General features: G+C 53.4%; 1 protein-coding gene across 2 annotated transcripts; it reads left to right on the forward strand.

Annotated features, from left to right (window-relative positions):
• Positions 1–1,541: 1,541 nt before the first annotated feature.
• Positions 1,542–20,710, forward strand: LOC137159883 (butyrophilin subfamily 1 member A1-like). 2 transcript variants are annotated; one of them, XM_067558356.1, is made up of 8 exons: positions 1,542–1,788; positions 5,983–6,264; positions 9,382–9,498; positions 11,576–11,608; positions 15,014–15,034; positions 15,137–15,163; positions 19,154–19,335; positions 20,460–20,710. In XM_067558356.1, the coding sequence occupies exons 1-8, from the start codon at positions 1,542–1,544 to the stop codon at positions 20,508–20,510; spliced, it is 960 nt and encodes a 319-aa protein (XP_067414457.1). In that variant the 3' UTR covers positions 20,511–20,710. The 2 variants fall into 2 exon arrangements, with proteins under 2 accessions (XP_067414457.1, XP_067414456.1); XM_067558355.1 differs by lacking the exon at positions 20,460–20,710 and having other exon boundaries at positions 19,154–19,756.
• The last annotated feature ends 1,710 nt before the right edge of the window (positions 20,711–22,420 follow it).

The following is a 22,420-nucleotide window of genomic DNA, read 5'->3' on the forward strand; positions in this document are numbered from 1 at the left end:
GGGTGGAATTACTTCTGGGGTAGGTAACAGTTCCAGAGAAGTGCCACCCCTCGGAGAATTGCATCAACTAGGTTTGACCGGGATCCAAAGCCCAAGAGAACAAAGATTTTTGGTATAAAAGCTGGATTTGAAATGAGCAGAGGCCTGAGATCTTGGGCTACAAAGTGCTATGAACTGGTAACCAAGAGAACAAACCCTTAGAGCAGAGGTCCTCACACTGTGGGGTGTGCCCCGCTAGACAGGCATGAAGGAACTTTTGGGGGAGGGGGCACAGCAGAGCCTGGGCCAGCCTCCATGGGTTGCAGAGGAAGCACCACCCAACCCCACTCGGGTCCCTTCTCCACTCCATCCCCGCCCAAGCTGCGGCCCCAGTCCCCACGCCATGCTCCTGGCTATGTCCCACGCCCGTGCCCTGCACCTAGCCAGCCCGAACTCCCACCCACAGCCAGGGTCTCGGCCCCGTTACTGTTCTTGGGCCCTGGCTCCCAGTCTTATTCATCACAGCCCTGAGCCCTGCGGACCCATTCCTGGCCCCAGTCCTTGGGGCTGCAGCTCCAGCCTCCACTGTGGCCCCAGGCCCTTTTCCAAGCCCCCGACCATGGCTTAGGCCCCACTCCCAGGCTTGGCTCCAATTTGCAGCTCCTGGGGGGCACAGACCAGTTAAGGGGGGTGCAACCCCAAATGTTTGTGTTCCACTGCCTTAGAAAAAGGTCCAAAAGGCTTTGAAACCTATCAGAGAGTCCCATGTGCCAAACGAGAATCCTTTGTTATAAACATAACATGTGTTCAGCCCTTTGATTGGTTTATGGTACGTCTCCTCTGTCAGGCTTTTGTCCTTAAATGTTCTCTGCTGTGGAAGAGCCGTTTGGTGACTGGTAACCACTTCAGGGGCTTCAGAGAAACTAAGCTGCCCTACGCTCCAGTCGCTAAAGTAGTTTAAGCAGAGCGTCGGCAGCAGAACTTCCACACCACTTGGGTGGGCTTGATTTCACAGTGGATGGGCCATAGCCCACCCAGGTGCACCCATAGCTACACCACTGAACCATTGGCACACACTGTTCATAGCCGTGGGACATAAAGCAAAGCGCAGGTGCTGGACTTTGGTCAGGCCTGCTGGGAAAATCACACCAGGCAGCACCAGATGGGCTGCAATCCTAGAACCCCAGTGTGGAAGGAGAGGAATGTGGGTCCCTGCCCAGAGAGAGGTGATGGCTGGAGGCCTGAGGGGACAATCCTTGAGCAGACCATGGAGGGTTCAGAGGTGCAGTTACCCCAAGCCTGTGACTCTCTGCACTCACAGACATGTCTGGGGCACTGCATGGGTACGTGGTGCTCACTTCTAACGCAGGGCGCTCTCTTACTGCGAGTCTTGCTGCTGAATTCATGCCACCCCCAGCCCCTCAATGATTTAATTTCCATTTCTCACTGCACATTTCACAGCACAGTTCACAGTGACAGGACCTGACCATCCAATCACCGTCTCCCTAGGCGGGGAGGCCGTCCTGCCCTGCCACCTCTCCCCCAGGATGAGTGCTGAGAGCATGGAGCTGAGATGGTTCCGATCCCGGTTCTCTGCAGTCGTGCACCTGTACCGTGATGGGCAGGATCTGTATGCAGAGGAGATGCCAGAATATCGAGGAAGAACTGAGCTTTTGAAAAACAACATTGCCGATGGGAGTGTTTCCTTGAGAATACACGATATCCGGCCCTCAGACGATGGGCAGTACAAGTGTTTATTTCAGTCTGGTGTCTCTTATGAAGAAGCTTTATTGGAACTGCAGGTGGCAGGTCAGTAACGTCTTCTGATGTTTTAATGTGTTAAACAGGGTAATAAGTGGAGTCAGAGGGTTCGTGGTGAGTTACACAATTTTTCTCGTTATGGTGGGTCAGTAGCTCTGCTCTGGGTAAGGTTGATTCTAGTTCACTGTTTAACAGCCAGTTTTTCTAAGGTCTCTGAAATCCAGGCACATACTCAGATTGTCTTGAAAATTGCTGTGACTCATTGGAGTCTGGGGTAGGGTAGAACAATGGCAGATCCCCCCACACTGATGTCACCAGCTGGGACTGATCCTGGCTTGTGTCTGGCACCCACAGGGTAACAATGGTTGATACACAGGGTGCTGTAGCCCAGAGCCTGGGCTAAGAGTGGGGAAACTGAGGAATTCCACGCCCCCAGGGCACGGAGAGGAAGGAGGCCTGACTCCTGAAGGTGCTGCCAGAGAGAGCAGAAAGGGGACAGAGGTGCAGCTAGTTCTGTAACCAGCCATGCCATGAGGTTCAGGTCAGGTGCAGCCAACACTTGCTCTACACTCAAACACTGAGCCTACTCCGCAAAAACCTCCCCCAGCTTGTAAAATGTTCCCTACCCATCATCCTTGCCCTGAGGATTCCTTCTGGGATGGTGCCTTCATTGACCCGTCACCAAACCATCTCTGACACCAGGCTGCTGACAATCCCCATGGCAAGAAATCTGTGCCCTGCTACTGACACAACCTGCACAACTCAGGGCTGAAATGAGGCATGATTGATCTCTCCCGGTACAACTGCATGTCTCCGCATGTTACAGGGACAGCTCTGCCACTGTGCTCCAAATAATCCCTCCACTGGTTATTACAGCTACATTGAATCCCGTGAACACAGCATTAGTGCATGCAGCCAATTCCCTGTGGTTATTGACAGCTCTAAGGGGGCAGAGTTAAGGTTGTTGAAGTGTTTACCTTCACTTTGGATTTCCTGCTTTTCAGGAGTCTGAGTTTTGCTGATCTCAGCGCTTTGGAAGGGCAGGAGATAATATCACCAGGCAGCCTGAACTCTGTGCTAATGATTGTTTTTTCAGTGAATTGTTGATTTTTTAAAAACAGCAAGGGAAATGTTTGTTGTAAGAGTTAGTGGCCATTTAGGCAGTTGTAGTTCTCACCTGGGTTTGCAGTTGCCACATGACTGTGCCTAGGTAATAATCAAAAGACTTAGCTTTTATATAGTGCTTTTCCTTTAGTAGATCTCAAAGAACTTTATATCATTATCCCCATTTTCCAGATGGGAAACTGAGCCACAGAGCAGAGAAGTGAGTTGCCCAAGGTCACTCAGCTGGTCAGTGGCAGAGGCAGGAATAGTCCCAGTCCAGGGATCTCTCTGCTAGGCTACTCAATCACTCCATGGTTCCTCAGTGCTCCTCCTGTTGGACACTCTGTGACAGTGCAATAGGGATAGTCATCATGCTTTGCAATGTCTGCAGGGTGTAGCCGGTAACAGGGCTACAGAGAAAAATCCCCTCTAAGGTCACTGTCCCAGCACCTGACAGTTTTATTGTACAGCAGCTACTTCCAGCATGTGATAGAAGACTGGTGTGTCTGGCTCCTTCTCCACCTCCTGCCCCGTCCCCCCCAACATGTACCTCCCCCTCTGCCCTACATTTCTGGTGCATACGTCACAGGCAGCAGCGCACTGGTGGGCCAGACACTGCCTGGGTTATGGAGCCTGAGCTGCACCCTGAGCTGGGCTCCTCACCTCAACAGCCATTCCTAGCTGGGCCCCTGCCCCTGTTCCAGCCAGACTTCCCCAGCCATGCTGCAGGCCCATCCAATCCAACTCCCCCTCCCCCCACACTCTGCCAGCCCCCCACCCCCACACAGGCGTGATGTATTTTGACTACTCATTTCCTGCATTTCAGACGTTCACATTTTCACCACATTCAGCCCCCCACATCCACCCCCCTTGGTCACAGATCACACGAGGGGTTTAGACACTCCACGAGGGGCAGGGCCCCCAGATCCCACGACATGCAGGGGGCAGAAAAGGGAGCTCAGAGACTTACAGAGGGGAAGGGGTCCCCCAGATTCCAGCCAGGGGAAGGGGAGAATTTGGGGCTGACAGGCCTCCCTGCCCTAAACCTACAACTGTTACTGCCACTCCTCACAATATCACATCCCCCCATCCCTCTCCTTCCCCTCACCTGAGGAGGCCCCAACCCTTCTTTCCTCCCCTACCAGCCATTCCCAATTATCCACCCCCCAATGCCCACATTCCTTGCTGCAGCCCTCTCCCTCTCCCCCATTCCTGTTTCTTCTGCCATCCCAATCACCCCTCCCAGCAAACGTTTGCATGGGCAATTTATTGTCTTTTCAAATATAATTTCAGCACCTTCTGAATTATCTGCTGCATGCAGATGTTCACAGGTCACTCGCAGATTTCTTCCCACAGTGGGTTTTGAACTTCGAGATTGCTAGAATCTGGGAACTTTCTGAAAGGCTGGATTTTTTCAGGGTCTGTATCTTGGGAATCTTTTGCTCAAATGACTCCACATTTGGATCATTCCCAGCCCTACCCTCCGACAAGTCACAGCAAACTTTACCACAGCCCAGGTGTGCCTGCAGATTTCAGAGCACTTAGAAGAATCTTCCTTTAAACAGAAAAGTCTTTGCAATCTGAACTGAAGCAGAGCTGGTGCTTGCCATAGCACTGTATGGAATTAACCATCAGCAACTGCTTTGCTGTATCCAGATCCTCATTCCTCAGCACAGGGTAATGCTGAAAGGCGGCTGTTTAGGCAGGATAAAGAGAGGAGGAGGGAAGGGGTCTGCCCAGCCATCTCCAGTATCCGAGCCTCAGTGAGGTGAGCCCTGTTATCCGTTCATCCTAATTAGATGTTCCCAGTTTAATGAGGCTACCCCAGTGGAGATAAATACAGCCTTAAACCATGGCTCTGAGAGGTGTGAACTGCTCCATTCATGGCAGAAGGTGTTCCCATCCCCCCTCCCCAGTGCTGCAGAGCTGGTGACCTGCATCAGTCATGCCCATCCTCAGCCCCTCACCCCAGTCTCAGCATACTGTGTTTTTGGCACATGCTCCCAGCATGCATCTCCTCAGCTCCTCCTCACCACACCCAGCAGGGCAGAGGACAGGGCTTCTCCACATCCTGGTGCACATGGGGGCAGAGAGAAGGCCTCAGATCTTGAGAGACAAGCCCCACGCCCCCAACCCAGCTCACATGAGGCTGCGTGTGTGTGTGGAAGTGGGGTCAGCCCTCATCGAACCAGGTTTTGCAAATAATGAATGTTGTGTTTTGATATTTATCTGCTACTTCCATCTAGTGCATTTGTTTGCATTTTTTGTGCTTGTATGTTTTGTTCATTATGTGTTTACATAAAAACAACACAAAGTTTTAAAAAAAAGAATCCCAAGCGCGGAAGGCCCCAGACACGTGTCCCTTCTCTACCGCTCCATGGAGGTTCATCTGTGTGAAATTTCCAAACAACTTAAGGCCTTCTCTGCATAGCAGCTGCAGCTGCAATTACCAGATCAGTTTGAATTCACACCTTTGGGTAAATTGAAGCCTCTTATTTCAGCTGAAGATCATTTTATTGCAGCTTAGCTCATCAGTAAAAGTGAGGTCTGGTGAGGGAGGCATCACCGTATCCCTACATTGCCTTTTTATCTAATGTCTGCATTTTGTGGATGTGGGGTGTGTTTCCTGGCTCTCAGAGGAGTCCAATTTTTTTTTGCTAACTTCTGCACTCTGGAATGGAAAGAGGCACTGCCAACGCAACCTGACCTCTCAGTAACCAAGTTTGTTGGTAGTGAATTAATTGAAGGCTTGTCTACACATACACATGCACTGGTTTCAATGAAGTAGTGCAAAACCCTATGTGGACACTCTTACATGGTTTGGAACTGGTTTGTATTAATTAGCTTGAGTTGATTCCTTCTTGATTTAAGACTGTCCACACAGGGGCTTACTCTGGTTTAACTAAACCACATTAACTAAAATGGAGCAAGTCTGTGCACAGAAGAGCCCTGACATTAACATTAATTCTACTGTATGTCAAATTGGAATCTGGCCAGTTTAACTAACCAGCCACACCCAGGGACTCACATTCAGATATTAGTTTAATAGGAAATGGCTTTTGATAATAGTGTAATAAAATGTTTGGCTCATTATGGGACACTGTAAGATCATCACAAGTTCATTCATTTCTTCTGTAGGTTTGGGCTCTGCTCCTGCCATCTCTGTAGAGGGACATCAGGATGGAGGGATCCGGGTTGTGTGTCGATCATCTGGATGGTTCCCAGAGCCTGAGGTGCTGTGGAGAGATCTCCAGGGGCAGCTCTTACCATCAGCCTCTGAAAACATATCCCAAGAGACCAATGGCCTGTTTCAAACAGAGGCTGCCATTATTCTAACAGAGGAGTCCAACCGGAAAGTGTCCTGCTGTGTCAGAAACCCCCGACTCAACCAGGAGAGGCAGTCAGAGATTTCCATAGCAGGTCAGTGCCCGGCCAAGCCGCACGTGGATCGACTGAGATGGTGCAGACATTGGTGGAGGGTATTTAAAATTGTATCTTCTCATTATTGGCCTAAACCTTCAAGGTGCCGAGCGCTTCTTGTAAATCCTGAGCAGCCTCAGTGCTCTGTGCCTCCAGCAGGAGCTGAGGGTGTTTAGGACTTTGCAGGCTGGGCCGCCATTGGCCAGATTCTCAGAGCAGCTCCGTATCCAGTGATCATCCTTTCTCTGGGGGGAAGGGGGAGGGAATTCTCCTTTGTCCCTGCAGTGCAGTGAGGACTATGCTGGAATTGCAAACTGTCAGTTTAGGAATGGAGGTTGGGATTGGGGTTTTCTAGATCCTGTTCACAGGCTAGAGCTGGGCTCTGCAGCGTGTGAGCAGAATCAGGGTTTGTCTACAGGAACAGTTAGTTCACGGGAAGCTGGGGGGTAAATCTGCCTCAGCTCAGCTGTGCCTTTGTAAGGGGTCTATCAGCCCCTTACTGAAACGAAAAGGGTCTTTTTGATTGGCCATCTCTAGAGGAAACAGGACCCTGGAATGGACAGTTCCCAGAGCCTGTGGAGAGATGCCAACTCAGGTCAGCCTGATTGACAGGGCAGACAGGCCATTGAGGGAGCCAGGAGGCTAGGTCAGGGGGAGCCTGGCCCTCCCTGTGAGTTCAAGCTGCATGACTGGGGCAGAACTGACCAGAGCTAAGGACAAACGAGTCTGCGGCTGGAAGAGGAGCACAGAAAACTGAATGGAGCTGAGCTGAGCTGACCCACAGCAGCAGAGCAGAGCAGAGCAGAGGGGCATCCCAGAGAGCGAAGCGCAGCTGCACTGAAGCAGAGTGAGCTGGGGCAGGAGTCCTCTGGAACTGGGTGTGGTGAGCAGCTGTGGAGAGCGAAGGGGACTCTGGGAGTGTGTGGCTACTGCCAGAGCAGGGGGCTGACTCTGCATCCCTGCAGCATAGCCAGGGCCTGGCCAGTGGGCCGAAACGTTTGACACAGACTGTGAACCCCAGAGACACTGTGTGTGGTGCCCTGGGCCAGGGGCAGTGTTAGGTTAAAGAAAAACATCCCTTCTCCTCTTTTCTTATTTTTTTATTTGATTTGATTGCAGTTTGTGTAATAAATTGTATTGCTTTGTATTGTATGCAATGATTTATTTAGCTGAGGTTAGTCCTGCTTTGAGCAGGGGGTTGGACTAGATGACTTCCTGATGTCCCTTCCAACTCTATGATTCTCTCAGTGGGTCAGGAGAGTGCCCAATGCAGAGTTAGTGCCCGGAGTGGGGACACCCTAGCCCCTGCCCTAAGGGACCACGGCAAGATTGGAGGTTGAGCCCCAGGAATCCTGGGTCCAGCCTTGTGGGGTTACAGGCACCCCATCACACAGGAGAGTGGGAGGGGAGCCCTTGAGGTCAGGTGGGGCCTCTGGGTAAAGAGAATGGGAACAGGGACTCAGATCCTTTTGCTAGCCAACTCTTCCCGGGGTAGTGTACAAGCAAGGAAAGTTCCCCACAATATCGGGCCCATTCCCCTGCTTACACCTGCACAGCTCACCCCACCTTGCTTTACGTTGGCTCGTCTGGGTGTAAATCTACCTCTCACTGGCCTGCCAGGCACCGTCTGTCTGTGTGGACCCTGCTACCTGCACTAACAATTCCGTGGGGTGCTTTGCTCTACCCAGTTTTGAAACGGGAACAGATCAAAGTGCACCAGGGAACTTTCAGTGCCCAGCAGCAGAGTGGGTCCACACAGCCAGTGAGTGCGCAGCAGGCTATTGTGAGGTAGATTTACACCCCAGACGAGCCAACGTAAAGCAAGGTGGGGTGAGCTGTGCCTGCTGCCTTAGGGAGGGCCAGTCTGCACCGGCTGCAGCCTTGGGAAGCAGCAGGGAAGTGAGGGAACATCGGCTGACTTGGACGTAGGCTGGAGGAGGATGAAGATAGATGCAGCATAGCAGATCTCTACTCTGCCCCCTCCTGTTAACTCACAGACTGGGATCTGCTATTAGTGTGCTCAGGAATTGACACGACTCTGGTTCGATAATGACAGAAAGGCTTTAATTAATATACTTATAAACATATCAAATGAGCCCCCAAACCAAAAGTCCAGTATATTTTAGCTGCAAAAGCAATTATCCTCACCAATGCAGGCAAGAGGCGGTGATGGTTTCTTAGCAGCTTCCCCCGAGAGCCTGGATCCGTGGTCTCAGAAGGCAGCTGGGCAAGATGGTAGTTCTTCTCAGTTTCTTGTCAAGAGTGATTCTTCTTCTCTTGAAGCTTGCCTGCTTGCTTATTTCCATTGCTTCTCTTTTATATTCTTGAATCCAATGTTTTTCAAAGCATTTTGGTAATTTACATGAGTAAACACAGGAATTCCAGAAAACAGTACAAGAAGGAGAGACCCATGTGCTTTAATTATTGAAAAGGTGCTAGCCACTTAGGTGTGTTCTTTAGTTTCAGTGTTCCACCCGTCAAACAAAGGGGTATTGAGGTTGCTGTGATTACATTGAGCAATACCTGGGGTGGCATCCAGCCATTAGCTTTGATCATAAGGTATTTTGTGAGATCTGGAGCCATGGAGGTCTAGCATGCGCTGCATTTAACACATTTTTGTTTACTGCATAGATGAGTTATTCCCAGAGGATAAATTCATTAGGGAAAATGGTCCAGACAGAGATGCAATTAATAAACAGTTATCTTAATGAAATACCAGACATACTTTGAGAATAGAAAGACAGCATGGGTGTGTTGCAATGAGAAACAATCACCCCTTTTCAGAAGGGACTCCAGCCCCCATTTCACATACTCTGCAATGTGCACTTATTAATATTTGATAGTTTAATTTTATAAGTAGGCCCAGCCTAGCTGAAATTCCACGGTCTACACCTCCCTGTCCCCAACACGCCTCCTCCCATGAGTTAACCATAGTTAGGAAGAAGACTAAAGCTTGGACTTTCTTTGGCTTAATAATAAAGCACAAAGCAGCCACATCTCACTGTGTATTTCCCTGTGAGATTCTTTTAACTAGTCACTGTGTCACCACTGTCGAGTGTCCTGCCTTCATTCTGCATGTGTTTGCTCCCAGCTAGTCAATGACACTTTCTCTTGCAGAGCTGTTTTTCTCGAGGGTCAATCCCTGGATGGTGGCTCTGGGGGTGATCCTGGCTCTCCTGGCTGTTCTCATTGCCCTGGCAAGCTACTGCTTCTGGAGGCAACACAGAGCAAAAGGTAAAGTAAAAACGGGTTGGGGGAACTTGGTGAGAGAGACAGAGAGACAGACAGACAGAGATTTAAAACCAAAACCAAAAGAAGAGAGACAGGGATTAAGGGGCTTTTTTTTTAATGTCTGAAGGAGTTTCAGGCAGTGGGAGCCAGGCTAAGGGTGAAGGGGGAGCTGAATAAATTATGACATTTGAACTGAGAAATGTCAAGTGGTTTCACCCCTTGGGGTCTCACCAAGGCACCTGCTGGAATGTGACTCTGAGCTATTCCGTGGTGTCAGCCCTGCTCCAGCTGAAACACAAACGTGAGGCTCAGTGATCTGGGCTTGGAGCTCCGACATGTGTAACTGGGCTGCTTGCAGGAAAACCTGAAAGCAAAGTTGGAGAGAAGGGGCTTCTTAGGGCCCAGTTCTGCCCCGCAGTCTGTGCATGGGTCCCCTCTTTTCCCCGTTTAGGTAAGTAGGAGCTGTGGGTGCGGAAAGTAGTGGCTGTGCAAGTGTAAAGAGTAACAGTTACCTTGGCTTATCTACACTAAGATTTGCCCAGCCTCAGATCCTGCTGCAGGAACAGGGCAATGAACTCTCTACTGCAGTGTAAGTGCTCAGCTGGAGTTTTCCCTCTAGTTGCAAAGGGCAGAAATTGGCCTTCAGTGATCTCTGTGTTTATAGGCAGCTGAGGTTTTCAAAGCTGCCTAAGGGGTCTGAATACTCAGTTTTTGTTTAAATTAATGGGAACCAGTGTGTAAACCCCTAAGGCAGCTTTGAAAGTCCCACCCAGAGGTTTTTTCTTTCCTGAAGTGCTGTGAACTTTATGTAGACATTTGCAACTGTAGGAAGAACTGGGAAGGGGAAATGTCTGTTAAATGATTTTCCAGTCAAGATGGATGTGAAAGTTGGAACTGGATGTTGTGTGTTTAGACCTGTCACCTTCCCACACTGTCAGCACCAGGTTTGAACTGGTTAATTTGTGGTTTGAATGGATACAGGATGCGCATTGAGCCCATGTTTAGGTGACAGGGATTATCTCATTTCAAGTTGTATGTAAAATGTGTCTGTGTGCGCAGAGAGAGCTATTCAAACACTAACAAATCAGACCAATTAACTGTCACTGTCTTGTTTCACGGGCCTTGTAGAGAATTCTCTGCCCCAGCTGCATGGCTGTGCGGTCTGGCTAGGAGTGCTGTAACAAAACACACACACTCCGGATTTGCACGGCTGTGCGGTCTGGCTAGGAGTGCTGTAACAAAACACACACACTCCAGATTTGCATGGCTGCTCTGAGACGCTGCTCGCACTGGGGCACAAGATGGTCTAGCTCAGGCTGTGCTCAGAAGTGACTGACAGGGCTGGTTTACATTTACCGCGCGATTCAGCGGCAGTTGACGGAAGTTACGCCAACTACGCTGAGTAGTTTGTGTAATTCACGTTGACTGCTCTGCTTCGCTTCTGTGCACTGTTTACATTCCTCTGAGCCAACGGGAACAGCGTTCCCGTCGGCTCAGCACTACACTACTTGAGGGGGTGGACTTACTCAGGCAACTTCCTGATCGATTGAGCGGGTCTCACTGACCACTCAATTGATCCTGAAAGATTGATCTGGGGGCGGTGAATTTGCTGCCGTCAGTATAAACGTAGTCTCAGACATGACACTACCTCCATTTCCTGCAGTGTTTGTATCCCAGGCTGACACACCCCGTGGACAAGCTCCATGTGGGAAACAGCTGATCTTAGAGGTGATGCCTGCAGGGTCCATCCACACCCTCCTCGGCTCATGCTGAGTTGAGCACCCAGCTAAGGAAAGGCACCTCCACCGCGTTCTTAGCTGGGCACCATCCAACTAGCCTGGCCTTACAGAGAGCTGTTCCTGTGTGTCACTGGGACCAGGGGGCAGGTGTCATTCCCAAGATCAGGAGTTGGCCTAGGATGGGAGTGCAGGGACATCCGCAGGGACCCATCTGTGTCTCTCCATGCGTCCATTTGTTTCTCTATTTCATAACAACAGCCCAGCTGCATTAAACAATAACAGGAACTTCACCTGAAACATGACAGAATGAAATCTCACCTCTCGCCCTTTTCCCCCTCTAGAGACGCTGCGATCAGAACTGGAGAGTGAGAAAGGTCAGTGTCTGGGCCAGTTACAGTAACTGATGTAATGGTGATCCCCATAAATATGAAGCGGGGTATCTCACCTCTCATCCTTTTCTCCCCCTAGAGCAGTGATTTTCAACCTGTGGTCCACAAATCCCTGGAGGGCTGCAGACTGTGTCTAAGATTTCCAAAGGGGTCTGCCCCACCATTTGACATTTTGTAGAGATCCACAAATGACAAAAGGTTGAAACTACTGCCCTAGAGACTCTGCAATCTGAACTGGTAGTAGGGAAGTCAGTCTCTGGGCCATTGCCCCGCTGCCCCCTCCCAGAACCTGCCCTTGCATCAGGTTATTCTGATTTTCACCCAAATCAATGGGGCTCTAACCAGAATGGGGAGGCGAGGGGCCTGGCTGGAATATCATAGAATCATAGAGTTGGAAGGGACCTCAGGAGGTCATCTAGTCCAACCCCCTGCTCAAAGCAGGACTAACCTCAGTTAAATAATCCCAGCCAGGGTTTTGTCAAGCCGCAGCTTAAAAACCTCTAAAGATGGAGATTTCACCACTTCCCTAGGTAACCCATTCCAGTGCTTCACCACCCTCCTAGTGAAAACTTTTTCCTAATGTCCAACCTAGACCTCCCGCCCTGCAACTTGAGACCGTTGCTCCTTGTTCTGTCATCTGCCACCACTGAGAACAGCCTAGCTCCATCCTCCCTGGAACCCCCTTTCAGGTAGTTAAAGGCTGCTATCAAATCCCCCCTCATTCTTCTCTTCTGCAGGCTAAACAAGCCTAGTTCCTTCAGTCACTCCTCATAAGTCTTGTGCTCCAGCCCCCTAATAATTTTTGTTGCCCTCTGCTGGACTCTCTCCAACTTGTCCACATCCCTTTTGTAGTGGGGGGCCCAAAACTGGACACAATACTCCAAATGCATCCTCACCAATGCTGAATAGAGGGGAATAATCACTTCCCGCTATCTGCTGGCAATGCTGCTACTAATGCAGCCCAATATGCTATTAGCCTTCTTGGCAACCAGGGCACACTGCTGGCTCATAGCCAGCTTCTTATCCACTGTTACCCCCAGGTCCTTTGCTGCATAACTGCTGCCCAGCCAATCACTCCCCCGTCTGTAGCATTGCATTGTATTCTTCCATCCTAAGTGGAAGATGCTGCACTTGTCCTTGCTGAACCTCATCAGATTTCTTTTGGCCCAGTCTTCTAATTCGTCTAGGTCACTCTGTATCCTATCCTTGCCCTCTAGCATATCTATGACATCCCCAAGCATAGTGTCATCTGCAAACTTGCTGAGGGTGCAATCCACCCCATCCTCCAGATCATTAATGAAGATGCTGAACAAAACTGACCCCAGCACTGACCCCTGGGGCACTCCACTTGTTACCGGCTGCCAACTAGACATCAAGCCATTAATCACTGTCCTTTGACCCCAATGATCTAGCCAGCTTTCTATCCATCTTATTGTCCATTTATCCAGCCCATACTTCTTTAACTTGCCGATAAGAATATTGTAGGAGACCGTATCAAAACTTTGCTAAAGTCGAGGTATAACACATCCACTGCTTTCCCCACTTCCACAGAGCCAGTCACCTCTTCATAGAAAGCAGTCAGGTTGGTGAGACATGACTTGCCCTTGGTGAATCCATGCTGACTGTTCCTGATCACCTTCCTCTCTTCCAAGTGCCTTAAAATGGATTCCTTGAGGACCTGCTCCCTGATTGTTCCGGGGACTGAGGTTAAGCTGAGCAGTCTGTAGTTCCCTGGATCCTCCTCCTTCCCTTTTTTGAAGATGGGCTTTATATTTGTCTTTTTCCAATCATCCAGGACCCCCCAATCTGCAACCACATCAGCCAACTCCCTCAGCACCCTCGGATGCATTGCATCCAGCCCCATGGACTTGTGCATGTCCAGCCTTTCTAAATAGTCCTGAACCTGTTCTTTCAGCACTGAGGGCTGTTCACCTCCTCCCCATTCTGTGCTGCTCCATGCAGTAGTCTGGGAGCTGACCTCGTCTGTGAAGACAGAGGCAAAAAAAGCATTTACTTTAGCTTTTTCCTCATCATCTGTCACTAGGTTGCCTCCCCCATTCTGTAAGGGACCCACACTTTCCCTGACCTACTTCTTGTTACTAACATACCTATATAAATGCTTCTTGTTACCCTTCATGTTCCTTTCTAGCTGCAACTCCAGTTGCGCTTCGGCCTTCCTGATTTCACTCCTGCATGCTCAAGCAGTATTTTTACACTCCTTTCTAGTCATCTGACCAAGTTTCCACTTCTTGTAAGCTTCTTTTTTGTGTTTAAGCTCACCGAAGACTTCTTTGTTAAGCCAAGCTGGTGATCTGCCATATTTGCTATTCTTTCTGCACATCGGGATGGTTCGTTCTTGTGCTCTCAATGAGGTTTCTTTAAAATACAGCCAGCTTTCCTGGACTCCTTTCCCCCTTATATTAGCCTCCTGGGGAATCCTGCCCATCTGTGGGAGACAAAATCTGCTTTTCTGAAGTCCAGGGTCTGTATCCTGCTGTTCTCATGTTCTTTTTGTCAGGATCCTGAACTCGACCATCTCATGGTCACTGCTGCCCAGGTTACCACCCACTTCTGCTTCCCCTACCAATTCTTCCCTGTTTGTGAGCAGCAGGTCAAGAGAAGCATGGCCCCTAGTAGGTTCCTCCAGCACTTGCACCAGGATGTTGTCCGCAACATGCTGCAAAACCTCCCTGGATTGTCTGTGCTCTGCTGCACTGCTCTCCCAGCAGATGTTAGGGAGAGATGTCCTCTGCTTGTGGTGACTGCTGGCTCTTTCATTGATCAGTTTGTTCCAATATCTCCTCTTCACATCTCAACCCCTGATCTGTATTTCCTGAAAAGAGACGCTCCAGGGCAGGTCTCTCCCCTGCACCCTCTGTGGTAAAAACTGGTGCAATGAAATCAGTTAGTCTCTCAGCATTGTCCTTATCCTCCCCAATTGCTCCCTTTATCCCCTGCTGAACCAGGGACCTATCGATTGTCTGCAGATAGATTCTGATGGACTGAAATGATTCCCTGGTATTTGGTTTATATCTCAGGCCATTAACTCTGCTAATTCCATTCTGGCCTCCTAATTCCCATCACACACGTCACCTGCTGCACTGTACGCTCCTTTCCCACCTGGCTCACAGGGTTAATATTTGCCATGTGCTGAGGGATCCCTGTTTGGCTCTAACACCCTCTTGCACCTGGCCAGGTGGCCGGATGGGGTTACTGTATTTCTCTCCTTCCTGATGCCTTTGTTGCCCAGGGGGTGCCAGGCTCTGGTTGCTGACGTAGCCTCCAGGCCGAGTCTAAGGATTTTAACTTCCCTGCTTTAAGGCCTTTTTGACTCACTTCCCCTCGCTAGATAATGTGATATTGACGCATTTTTCTTTGTTTTCTTTTTAGAGAAAATCCAAGCTGAGCTGAGTAAGTTCCATTCCCCCCAGTATCACCTTGTCTGACTTTGTCTCCTGCTCAGCCTGTCTGTGTTCAGGGCGTTCTCACCCCTCTGTCTGTGCTTGGTTGCAGGCTGGAGAATGACCCCGCCCCACGCAGGTACTGTACAACCCACTGATATTTTATCCAGGGTGAGACCCCTCCTCCCCCTGGGGGCTCTCTGCTCCCGTCTCTGCACAAAGCATTTTCCTATGACATTCAATAGGCTAGAAGCAGCAATGTCACTGGGGCAGATGGAAAGGGGCAGACGACACCCGGGTTTATTGCAGGGCAGGAACACGCCCCCTGTGGGAAAGGGTTGATTGGTGAGGAAATATTGACCCTGCTGTCAGCTGTCCAGGGCGGTAGCTGGTTCTGCAGGACGGACATTCTCACCTGTCCATAACTCGCACTGAACTGCCCAGCTCTCTCTTCCCAGGATTTTAATGCTCAGACCGGGCTTTAGTAATTCGTTGCTAGCATAACATGACCAGACAGGGGCTGTTCTGTGTCTTCATGGGTTTGGGGCGAGGAAGGCCCTGTCCCCATTGCAAGAGCAGACGGGTTTTTATAACCAGCTTGTGACACTCCCCAGACCCAGTTACAGCAAATTGTGCCCACATGGCACCTTTTCTGCCTCACAGCTGTGGCTGAGCTGTGTGTGTGTGTGTGTGTGTGTTTGCTCCCAGCATGCTGCCTGGCTGTGTGTGCACCGGTGCATGCTGGGAGAGTCTGGGGCAGCTCCAGCAGAGAACAGAGAGCCCAGGGGCCATGCACACACATTGCAGCACCACTGGCCCAGGGGTCCCTGCACGCCGGGGTATCTTACCTCACAGAGCTGGGGGGGAGGAGGGAAGGGCAGGCAGGAGAGTCACACAAACACCGCTGGGGGGCCTGTTAGGGTCGCCACTTCTAGGTCCAAAAAACCTGTCCCCTCACCCCGACACTGTCTGCTCAGCCCACCCCAGGAGAGCACCCAGCCCCCGCAGTGTCCTGCCCTGGGGCTGCCCCCGGTACCAACCATGCCAAGCAGGACACAGCGCCAGATCGACCCCCTCCCCGGCAGTGACCCCCACAGCTAGTGCCTGCGAGGTGGTGAATGGGCCCTGCTAGCCCGGAGCTCCCCATCTCACTCCCTGCTCCCAACCTGCCCCGTCCCCAAGGCTCCCATACACTCTGGATCCAGGCTCCCTCTGCACTGGCACCACCACCCTGCAGCTCCGCACGTCCCACAGCCACAGACACACCCGGCACTTGTCGACGCTTCCCATGTTAGGCCTGATCACCCCCCCGCCTGTGACACTGAACTGCTTCCCCTATGAGGTCCCCTCAGCGGTCTCCAGCCTAGGGAGAAAACACTGGACATTTCAGGCCTATTTGGCCGGGCACAGGGAGAAAATCGAGTGTTTGGCTTTGGGAAAAGTCTCATGTTATAAACACAAAAGGTTCGTCTACACGGCCCGCAGCAGCGAGTCTCAGAGCCGGGATGACAGAAATGGGGTTTCGCTCCTCTCTGCCCTTTGCCTCTCTGGCACGTGCCTTTCCCTTTCATTCCCCTCTGCCCCCTGGAACTCACCCTCCCTTCTCCCTCTGCTCTCCTGGCACCTGCCCCTCACCCCCAACCAGCCTCTGCCCCCTGGCATCCACCTCTTCCCCTTCCTCCCTGCCCCCATCTGCTCACCTGATGCCTGCCACTGCCCCATGATGCCCACTCCACCCCTCCTCTGCTGTGTCTGCCCCCCTCCCTTCTCCTCACCCCTCTCTGCCCCCAACTTCCCTCACCTTCCTCTTCCCCCCCCTGGTGCCAGCCCCTCCCCCTCTGCCCTCCTTCTGTCAGAACCTCTGCTCAACCCCCCTCAATCCCTCAGTACCTGCCCCTCCCCCCTTTATCCTCCTCATGCCCACACCCCTGAGCACCCTCTGCACCCCCTTCATCCATGGCTTCCCTCACCCCCTGCCTTCCTGGTGCCCAACCCTTCTTTCACCCCCTTCTCTGCCCAAGGCATCCGCTTCTCCCCTCCCCCCTCCATCCTTTTACCTGCCCCTTCCTTTGCCCCTTTCTGCCCCCCAACAGATGCTCCCCACCGGCACCAACCCCTTCTCTTGCCCCTTCTGCCACTTGATGTCTGCCACACCCCTTGCCAGCCCTGGTGCTTACACCTCCTCCTGCCCCCTTGCTGCCTGCCCATCTGCTCCCCCTCTGCCCCACGGTTGCAGACCCCTTTCCTTGCTGCCCTCTGCCTCCAGCTGTCACCCCTTCCCTCACCCCTTCTATCCCACTGGCACCCACCTCTCCCTTGTCCTCCCACCCTCTGATGACCCCACTTTGATCACCCAATAGCACAAGCCCCTCCCGTTGCTCCCTGGTGCCTCCCCTTCCCTCGCACATCTTCCCCCTGCCACTTTCCCCATCCCCCGCCAGCCCCTGCCCCTCTATTCCCCAACCCCGTCCCCGGGTGCCAGCCCCTCCCTTCACTCCCCTGACTCCCTGGTGCCCTTCTCTATCCTCACCCCTATCTTCCCCCTTGTGCCCACCCCTTACCTTGCCCCCCATTGGGCCCCCTGCTGTCCGTGCCTCCCCCCACCCCCTTTACCTTCAGGGTCCCTCACCCACCCTCTTCCCCCCTGGTGCCTACCCCCCTTCGTTACCCTCTACCCCCATAAAGCCGCCCTTTGCCACACCCCGTTCTGTCCCCCTTGTGCTCCCCTGCCCATCATCTCCCCATTCTAACCCCAGTACCCGACCCTCTGCCCTCCTTGCAGCCACCCCACCATTCACCCCCTCAACCTTCCTGTGCCAGCCCCTCCATTCTCTCCCCCCATAACCCTGGCACCCACCCCTGCTATCCTCACCTTCTCCCCATTAACGACTGCCGCTTTCCTTGCTCCCCTGGTGCCCCCTGGGGTCTGCCTTTCCCCTCTCTCCCGTCTGCCCCCCAGCACCTGCCCCTCCCCTTAGCCCCCTTGTCACCTTGTCACCTGTGCATTCCCACGCGCCCCCTTTGCCCACCTGGTGTGCGACGCTCCCATTGAGATTCCTCTGCCCCGCCTGCCTGCCCCTTCCCTCACCCCCTCTAGTGTCCTGAACCAGCCCCACCTTTCACTGCCCCTCTGCCCCCTCGAGTGCACCCCTCTCCTCCTTCCCCCACCCCTTGGAGCTCCCTATTCCCTCACAACTATCTGCCCCTGGTGCCCACCACCCTCCCCCTTTGGCTCTTGACGTCTGCTCCTTCTCTTGCTCCCCTGTTACCCCTGGGGTCTGACCCTTCCCTCCCCCATCTGCCTTTTAGTGCCCAACACACCCCTCACTACCCCCCATGCCCCTGTGGTGCCTGCCCCATCCCTCACCCCCTTTGTTCCCTTGTCACCTGCACCTTCCCCCGCCCCATCCTTGGCCCACCTGGTGCCCCCCTTCCCACGTGACCCCTTTGCCACTGGGGACTGACCCTTCTCCCGCTCCCTCTAGTCCTCTGGGGCCAGCCCCTCCTTTTACTCTCCCTCTGCCTCCTTGGGGCTCCTCTTCCCCCTAAGTCCCTCTGACACCTGCCCCTCACATCACCCCACTCTGCCCCCTGGCACCTGCCCCAGACCTCGCTCTGCCCTCCGATGATCACCCCTGCCCTAGACACCCCCGCTGCCCCCAGCTTGTGCCTCACTCTGTGCCCCTGGCGCCTGCCTGTTCCCTCCCCCCCTGCTCCTGGTGCCTGCCCCACTCCTCCCCCCCACCCCTGGCACCTGACCCTCCTCTTCACCCCCCTCTGTCCTCCTGGTGCCTGCTCCTTTCCTTCCCCATACTGCCCTTGTGCCTGCCCCTCCCCTCTGCCCCTTTTCTTCTCCCAGCATCAGCCTGTCCCCTCCCCCGTCCCTGGGCTGTCCTCCCCTGCCCTGCCCCCACTGACACCTTCCCACCCCACCCCACCCCACCCCATCCCATCCCTTCCCCGCTCCTCCTCTGCTTCCCCTCAAGTTCGCTCCCATGGCAGAGGGGCCCTGACTCCCCTTAACGGGCAACAAACCCCCTCCAGCGATTAATGGGGACGCAGGTTAACTTCCCTTTGATCCCCGGGGCCAGCCCCTGCCCCGGCCCTGACTCTGTGACTCTCTCCCCAGTGGACGTGACTCTGGATCCAGACACGGCAAATCCCTGGCTCATCCTGTCTGAGGATCGGAAACGTGTGAGAGACGGAGACACACGCCAGGATCTGCCCGACAATCCTGAGAGATTTGATACTGAACCCTCTGTGCTGGGCGCTGAGGGCTTCCCGAACGGGAGGCATTACTGGGAGGTGGAGGTGGGAGACAAGCCTTACTGGGAACTGGGGGTCTGTAGGGAATCTGTGAGCAGGGAGGGGCGGGTCACACTCTCACCTGGGAATGGATACTGGGTCCTGTTGCTGTGGGATGGGGAGTACAGCGCCTGCACCTCCCCCTCAACCATCCTCCCTGTAAGCGTCAGGCCCAGCCGGGTGGGGATTTTCCTGGACTATGAGGCGGGCGAGGTCTCATTTTACAATGTCACTGACAGGTCCCAGCTCTTCACTTTCACTGACATATTCTCTGGGATGCTTCACCCTTATTTCTGTCCTGGTTACAGTGATGGGGGTAAAAACGCGGCTCCCCTGATCATCTGCCCGGTCCCAGCCCAGGCCGGAGGGAATCTCTGTCCCTGACAGCGACACCTGCGGCAGAGACTGTCCCCTCCCAGTGCTGAGCAGCCCCCAGGCCTGTGCCCAGGGGAGGGTCTAAAGGGCATCACCTGCCCCCCCCCACTCGCCCCTCAGTTCCCAGCATCAGGCCTGTCAGATGGGGGAGGAGAAAGGGGTGCAGAAGGGGGTTAGGAGGAGCCGGCTGCTGGGTTATGGGGCAGGGCAGGGGGGGTGTGGGTTGGGTGGGGGAAATGTCAGAGGTGGAGGCTGAAGGTGGGGACGGGGAGGGCGCTGTATCATCAGGAAGGGAAGAGCCCAGCTGACATGAGGAAGACTGTGGGGGGAATGTCATGAGGGGGGAGGGGAGAGAGGCCCATGGAGGAAGAGCCCCTGAGTCTCTGCCCATGGCTGGGAGTGAAACAGCCCCAGGGGGCAGCGCGGGGGCAGGGGTGGGAGCGCCGGGGCTCTGCCCTATGGGCCGCTTTGCACTGCAGCCTCAGCCTGGGGGGGGGAAACTGGTCCTAGCACAATGGGAGAGTGGGGAGAGCTGGGGGAGGGGATTCGGTAGCTGGGCCAGGGGAAGGGGGTGAGAGTGAACGAGGGGCCAGGCTGGGGGAGGTGGGACCTGCTACAGGAAGGAGCCCAGGCAGCTTTTCCTCCCTCCCAATGTGTTTGCCCCACCCCGGTGCAGTACGACAAATGGCTCCCAGCACAGGGTGATACTGGTAGGAAATATGGACAGACAGCTACTGTCTTTTGCCTCTTCACAGTTTGTTGCCCCTCACCTTCCCCGTCCCTGGCCCAGGGGTAGCAGATGGTGATGGACGGGGATCAGTCACTGCTGTCAGAATATACTACCCCTGTGAAATCTCAGTGTAAAATTTGGAGAGGAAAAAGAGAGATTGTTCTAATTTAGAAAATGTTATTACTGTAACAATGTGTCAATATGTTAATTTACATTCAACAACATGCCTCTAAGCAGATTTTTGGAAATGGAATTAAAATTTATTTTTTGTCTTCACTCACATGTACATTGAAATGTAACTTCTCTAAACGGCGTCATTGGTATTTCAAGGGTGTCATTTCAAGAAATGCAAAATATTTATCCTAACAAAATAATCATAGAACTGTCAGAGCGGGTTGTTCAGTTCCACATGTATCATAATGACCATGTGTTATAAACAGCCCAGATGGACGTGTTGTGCAGCTGCTCTCTCTCACTCTACTTATTGTCTTCACTGGTTCTTCTTCGAGACGTGTTGCTCATGTCCATTCCACTATAGGTGTGTGCACGCCTCCGTGCACGGTTACCCAGAACTTTTTTCCTCTTAGCAGATTCCGTAGGGCTGGCTCTGGCGCCCCCTGGAGCCCCGTGCACATGCCACGGTATATGAGGTGCTGCCGCCCCTATGCCCCTCCATTCTGCCCATGACGGTTGCTGGAACTAGCCTTGCTCACAGCAAGTACTATTCCCCTTCTTTGGACTTGTTCCTTCTCTGAGTTTAGTTTCAGTTAGTTAAGTGGTGTTAAGTGTAGTTAGAGATAAGGCAGTTCCCTGCTGGGACTTCGCAGGGTCGGGCCATGAGGAATCCAGTTGAACGCCGTGCTGATGGAGGCAGCGCTCCACCCGGTGTCCAAGCCAACCTGCTGAGCGCGCTGTCAGCACCGCCTGCAAATCGGCACCGTGCAACTTCACTAGTACCGAAGAAGACGAGGAAGCAGCGCGCGGAGCGGGACACTCTCCTGTGCCGTCAGTACGGGCGGGTTGAGTGCGGAGATGCACCGACATCGGCTCATTGAGACTCTTTCTCCGGTGCCTGCATCTCCTGTTAGGGGGCCTACCCCGACTCCTGGGAGTGGGAGAATGCCCCTGCTGACACCGTCGACACTGGAGGCTTTTCAGGTGGCAAGAGCCTTGTTGGCCTTGCCTATGTGGCCTCCACCCCGCCTCCGCTGAGGGAGAAGAGGCCAGTGTCACAGGGGAAACCCGTGCTGGGTCACCCTGAAAGGCGGAGGAGATCCCCGGTATGGGAAGGAAGATCTCCTACCAGACGGTCACCTAGGGTGGAGCAGAGCCGCTCCCCTAGTAGTTGCTCCAGGTCGGTGTCATCAAGCCAGCCTGCACCGACACGGGACGTGGAGTCTCCTTCTTGGCACCGACGTTGATCCCTGGCACCGGAGGCAGCACAAGCCAGGAGGTGGCACTGGTCAATGTCTGCCAGGTGGCGCTCGGACAGCTCCCGTTCCCGCTGTCTGGCACCGAGGAGTTTGCCCGCACCCAGGCAGCGCAGAACCCAGTCGTTGGAGGAAGCCCCGGCACTGCAGAGTTCGCCTGCACTGAGACAGCGCAGAACCCGGTCGCTGGAGTCTGGCTCAGTACCGAGGAGTTTGGGACAGCACCGACCTCGGTCACCAAAGGCTTCCACAGAGCCGCAAGGCAAGTGGCGCTGGAAATCGTTGGTACCGAGACAACGCTCCGGTACCGCCAGCTCTTCAGAGCGCGACTCTGCTCATCGGCACCGCTCACGGCGATGGAGGCAGTCCTCATCATCCTTCAGGTCGGAGGCGTCGAGGGGGCGGCCCCTGGCACGGAAGGGTGCCCGTGACCGGGGACATACACAGTACCCCAAGTCCAGAGCCTCTGACTCTGATGATGCCTCAGGGTCTCCCAGGGCAGAAACTCGTCGGGCGAGTCGATGCCCCCATAAAGTGCCAGAGCCCATGGCACAGT

The sequence above is a fragment of the Emydura macquarii genome, unplaced genomic scaffold (assembly GCF_026122565.2).
Source record: "Emydura macquarii macquarii isolate MOO-44397 ecotype Brisbane River unplaced genomic scaffold, CSIRO-AGI_Emac_v2 contig_1980, whole genome shotgun sequence".
Taxonomy (NCBI): Eukaryota; Metazoa; Chordata; order Testudines; family Chelidae; genus Emydura; species Emydura macquarii.

Bases quoted from the DNA above. Each gene is read 5' to 3' on its own strand.
- LOC137159883 (XM_067558355.1), top strand. From the start codon at position 1,542: ATGGAGCTGAGATGGTTCCGATCCCGGTTCTCTGCAGTCGTGCACCTG. The intron at 11,609-15,013 runs GTCAGTGTCTGG...TTTTCTTTTTAG, and splicing joins AGAACTGGAGAGTGAGAAAG to AGAAAATCCAAGCTGAGCTG. The intron at 15,164-19,153 runs GTACTGTACAAC...CTCTCTCCCCAG, and splicing joins AATGACCCCGCCCCACGCAG to TGGACGTGACTCTGGATCCA.